General features: G+C 36.7%; 1 protein-coding gene across 1 annotated transcript; it reads right to left on the minus strand.

Annotated features, from left to right (window-relative positions):
- Positions 1-790: 790 nt before the first annotated feature.
- On the minus strand, positions 791-1,532 carry LOC107027611. Its single transcript, XM_015228732.1, has 2 exons — positions 1,306-1,532; positions 791-1,100 (listed from the first exon to the last, which is right to left on the minus strand). The coding sequence occupies exons 1-2, from the start codon at positions 1,530-1,532 to the stop codon at positions 791-793; spliced, it is 537 nt and encodes a 178-aa protein (XP_015084218.1).
- Positions 1,533-4,413: the final 2,881 nt, after the last annotated feature.

Genomic DNA, 4,413 nt, shown 5'->3' on the forward strand with positions numbered 1-4,413 from the left:
TGCCCCAATTTTATTGTAGTACTATAAAGGTATTCAACCTTTTCTTCATTGACAGTTTCAACATGATAGCCATTTTGGCGAATAACCTTAATACTTAATAAGTTTCTTTGAGAGTTACTACAATACAATGCATTTTCAATATTTAATATTGTTCCCCCAGGTAGTAATTAGGCCGCTCTTCCAGAGCTCTCAATTAATTTTGCACTACCAGATATTGTATTAACATAAGCCCTTTTCATAATCAAATTAGAGAAATATATTCTATCTCTTAAAATAGTGTGAGTTGTGACACTATCAAAAAGACACATTTATCCATTTTCCATCTTGAATCAATTGAAGAATTTTATTTATCTTCATAAAATAAAAGTACATCATAAGAAATATGAAAAATTAACAACTTAACAAGAAAATAAAATTAATTATTTTTCTGAATATAAAACAACATAAGGAAAAACATAACAATTAAAAGCACATAAATAAAACAACATAATTATTTTCCCCAATCAAATGATCAAACATTAGTTTTAATCTCCAAAAAAGTCTTCAACTTCCAAATGGGTAATATCATCAAGGTCATCAAAATCATTATCTTTTAAATCCAAATTTTCTTCAATATTGTCATAATAATTTTGTGAAGGCCCTGCATCGTCATCATTTTTACAAGTCAAGTGTGACTCCACCTGAGCATTAGAAGAAGATGCACCATTTTTATTTTCTTTTCTTTTCAAAGAATCTTGATTAATCCTAACAAAATGGTCACCTACTCGACATTCATTCTTCCAATGCCCATTCATGCCACAACGATGACAATTGCCTCTTGAAGTATTGCTTTGAGAACCCATATTGTTCTCCCTTTTGTGGCGACCACCACCACGATGATTATTATATCGTCATCTGCCATTGCCACGTCCACACGCACATTATTTTGACCTTGATTTTTGTTTTGTCTTCTTTCAAACTGGTCCTGTGCTTCAACCTTATTTGCTTCCGTTAACGGAGCAGTTCCCATAGGACGGGCCTCATGTTTTTTCAATAAGAGAGTATTATGTTGCTCAGCCACAAGAAGGCATGAGATCAACTCAGAATACTTTTTAAATCCCCTTTCACATTATTGCTGTTGTAACACCAAATTTGAGGCATGAAAAATTGTGAGAGTTTTTTCTAACATGTCCTGATCTTTTATATCTTTACCACATAATTTCAATTGGGAAGTAATTTTGTATACAACAGAATCATAACATATAGTTTTAAAATTCTGTAACCGTAAGTGAATCCATTCACAATGAACCCTTGAGGTGGTCATACCTTTCCTTAAAACCAGTCCAAAATCCAAGTGGATCTTTCATGGTAAGGTATTCAACCTTCAATCCTTCATCCATATGATGACGAAGGAAAATCATTGCCTTCGCTTTGTCCTGACTCGACACTGTATTACCATTTGTAATAGTGGCACCAAGACCTTTAGTGTCAAGGTGAATTTCAACGTCGAGTACCCATGACAAGTAATTATTTCCAGAAATGTCAAGTGCCATGAACTCAAGCTTTGATAAATTCAACAAGATAACTGTCACGCCCCGAGCTACCCCCGAGAGGCGGACACGAAACATAGGACCACAAGTGATCCCAAGTTAACCCCGCTGGCATGATCATGAGCATACTAAAGATAATAAACTGAATATGGAAGCTAAATCATAATTTAAACTAAAAAGATAGGGAATACCCATATTCTAAAATTGAGATAAATGAAATAATGATGAGTTTGATACAAGGATATAATTAACTCAATACTAGGATGAAACTAACTATGTCTGATATAATCCTCTAACTGACTGGAAATGTTGGGACAAGCCCTAGCTAAGTCTAGCAAAAACTGAAACTAAATGACTATTAGACAAAAATGAACTCATGACTATTGTCCTCGGAGAATGAGGAATCACCACTGAATCTGCTGAATTGGAGATTTGAAATCGATTAGAACCTAAAACGACATCACAAGAAGATGTAGCGCACGTATGCGTCAGTACTTGAAATGTATAGAGCATGTAGGATAGAATAAAGCTGAAATGAAACATAACTGAAAAGCACAAAAGTAAGTATAATAATCTGAAGATGATATACTACTGAATTCTGAGCTAACTGGATGAAATTGACCAAATTTATAACATGCCGAGACTGAATAATAACTGAACTGTAAATATGGTCGATGCATTAGAGTTTGACTGATCTGTGAGAGTTACTAATAATCGATAATAAAACCACATGATCTAAATATGGAGTCCGATGTATACGCCCCACCGAGAGGACCCAATATACCCTGCCAGAGGTATAAAGGCATGCTGACGTGGTCACTAAACTGATTGCCCATAGAGGAGACTTACAACCTACTTGGCTAGTGGTTCTTGGACTAACTAAGTACGCTGAACCCTAGTCCAACTCGGTATTATACTAATCCCATTGATTTATAGTTAAATGATTCTGTCTGAATTTCTGTAAATACTGGATAGCTCAAAACTGAACAGGCAAACTCAGAATGCAACATTTAAGCTGATACTGATGCATTAATAACTGAGGCATGTATAACCGAATAACTAAAATATCTGACCTAGCATGTGTAATTGAAGAACTAAAGAAATACATAGCTAGGGTTCTGAAATTCATGCAATAATTTTAGTAATAACATGATAATCTGATTTGGAACATATAACTAATAAATTCATGAAGTTCTGTTGAAGTTCTATAAACCCTAGGTCTAATCATGATACGAGAATCAAGAATCTAACTGAAAACTAGGGATCTAATGGTTAAAAGGAACCCACTTGTGAAATCTCACATACCTGCTGATGAAATCCATGGAGAAATATTTAGATTTCGGGGCTGGAACTGCTGGAACCTTGCTACATTCTTGAACTAGGGTTCTTGACCTTTTTCTCCTTTTTTTCCTTCTAAATTTCTAAGTTTTGATTTAATGATTTGACTTAAGCAAGTTTTAGTTATGTTTCTAGGCTCAAACTGACTAAAATCTGATGATTTAGGGTCAAAATAACGTATCTTAGGGTTTAAATGAAGTATCTTAGGGTTTAAATAAAGTTGGAAAAGACCAACAGACCCCTGAGTTAATTTCTGTTGGACCAAACAACGACCTGGACTAACTGTCCATCGTTCAATCTACGGTCCGTTGTTTGGGTCCATAGGTTGGGTTTGTTCGATAGACCTTTACTAAAATGGGCATAACCTTTTACTCGGAGGTCTCATTTTAGCAAGGTTGGTGTCTATGGAAATCTAATTCAATTATCTATCTTTTGGTATGTCATGGGATACCTAATTCATTTTGTGCGAAGAGTTATGATCAGTTGAAGTTTACTCAACTGCATTTCCCCTCTAACTTTCTACTAATTCCCACATACAGTCAGACCTACAGACTGTAGATGGAACGACGGTCTGTGATGGTCAATCGTGGTTCATGTCATAGAGTGGGTAAATGGGGTGTTGATCGACAGACACAGACTGTGGACCGTAGTCTGACCTAGGGACCGTAGGTCCGTCCGTCGATCACAAGTTAGCCAAATTTTCTGAACTGAGTTTTGGGGGCTTCAGACTTAAAACGACGGATGTGTAGGACGAGATGTGGGTTAGGATATGGTCCGTCGATGGTAACCGTTGATTGCACCTGCAGATTTCTGAAAAGCTGTTATTTGGTCTATTTTGGATACGGGGTGTTACATTCTCTCCCTTGGGAATATTGGTCCTCGAATGAAGACTAAACTAATTGAAATAGAGGGAGAGAGATGCAATCCTTACCAGTAAACACTGAGAACTGAGTTTATGACTAAATTGAGTTTTGACAACATGAAAATATGCTGAAAATGCACGTACAAACCGAGGGAACATGATTCTAAGACTGAATTTACGCATGAATGACTGAAAAACTAAAGAGGAACTATTACCTCAAGCTGGAGTGAAATCGGAAGGAAAGAGGTGGGGATACTTGGCTTTCATGGCTGCTTCTGCTTCCCAAGTAGCTTCCTCTACAAACTGAATCCTCCAAAAAACCTTGACTGAAGCGACTTCTTTGTTTCTCAACCTTGTAACCTGGCGGTCAAGAATCTCAACTGGTACATCCTCATAATAAAGACTATATTTCACCGCCACACTCTCTAATGGCACTATAGAGGCTGGGTCACCTACACACTTCTTCAAGAGCAAGATGTGGAAGACCGGATGTACTGCTGCTAAGTCTGCTGCTAACTCTAACTCATATTCCACCTTGCCAATCATTTTCAAGACTTGTACATGCCTACATATCTAGGATTGAGCTTCACTTTCTTGGCATATATCATTACCCCTTTCATAGGTGACACGTTAACAAAAACCCAATCATCAACTTGGAACTCTAGTTTCCTTCTCCTTACATCT

Source organism: Solanum pennellii, chromosome 8, assembly GCF_001406875.1.
Source record: "Solanum pennellii chromosome 8, SPENNV200".
In the NCBI taxonomy this organism is placed as follows: Eukaryota; Viridiplantae; Streptophyta; class Magnoliopsida; order Solanales; family Solanaceae; genus Solanum; species Solanum pennellii.

Coding starts and splice junctions, on each gene's coding strand:
- LOC107027611 (XM_015228732.1), bottom strand. CDS start 1,532: ATGGCACTTGACATTTCTGGAAATAATTACTTGTCATGGGTACTCGAC. Junction 1,101..1,305: donor TGGACTGGTTTTAAGGAAAG/GTATGACCACCT, acceptor ATAATGTGAAAG/GGGATTTAAAAAGTATTCTG.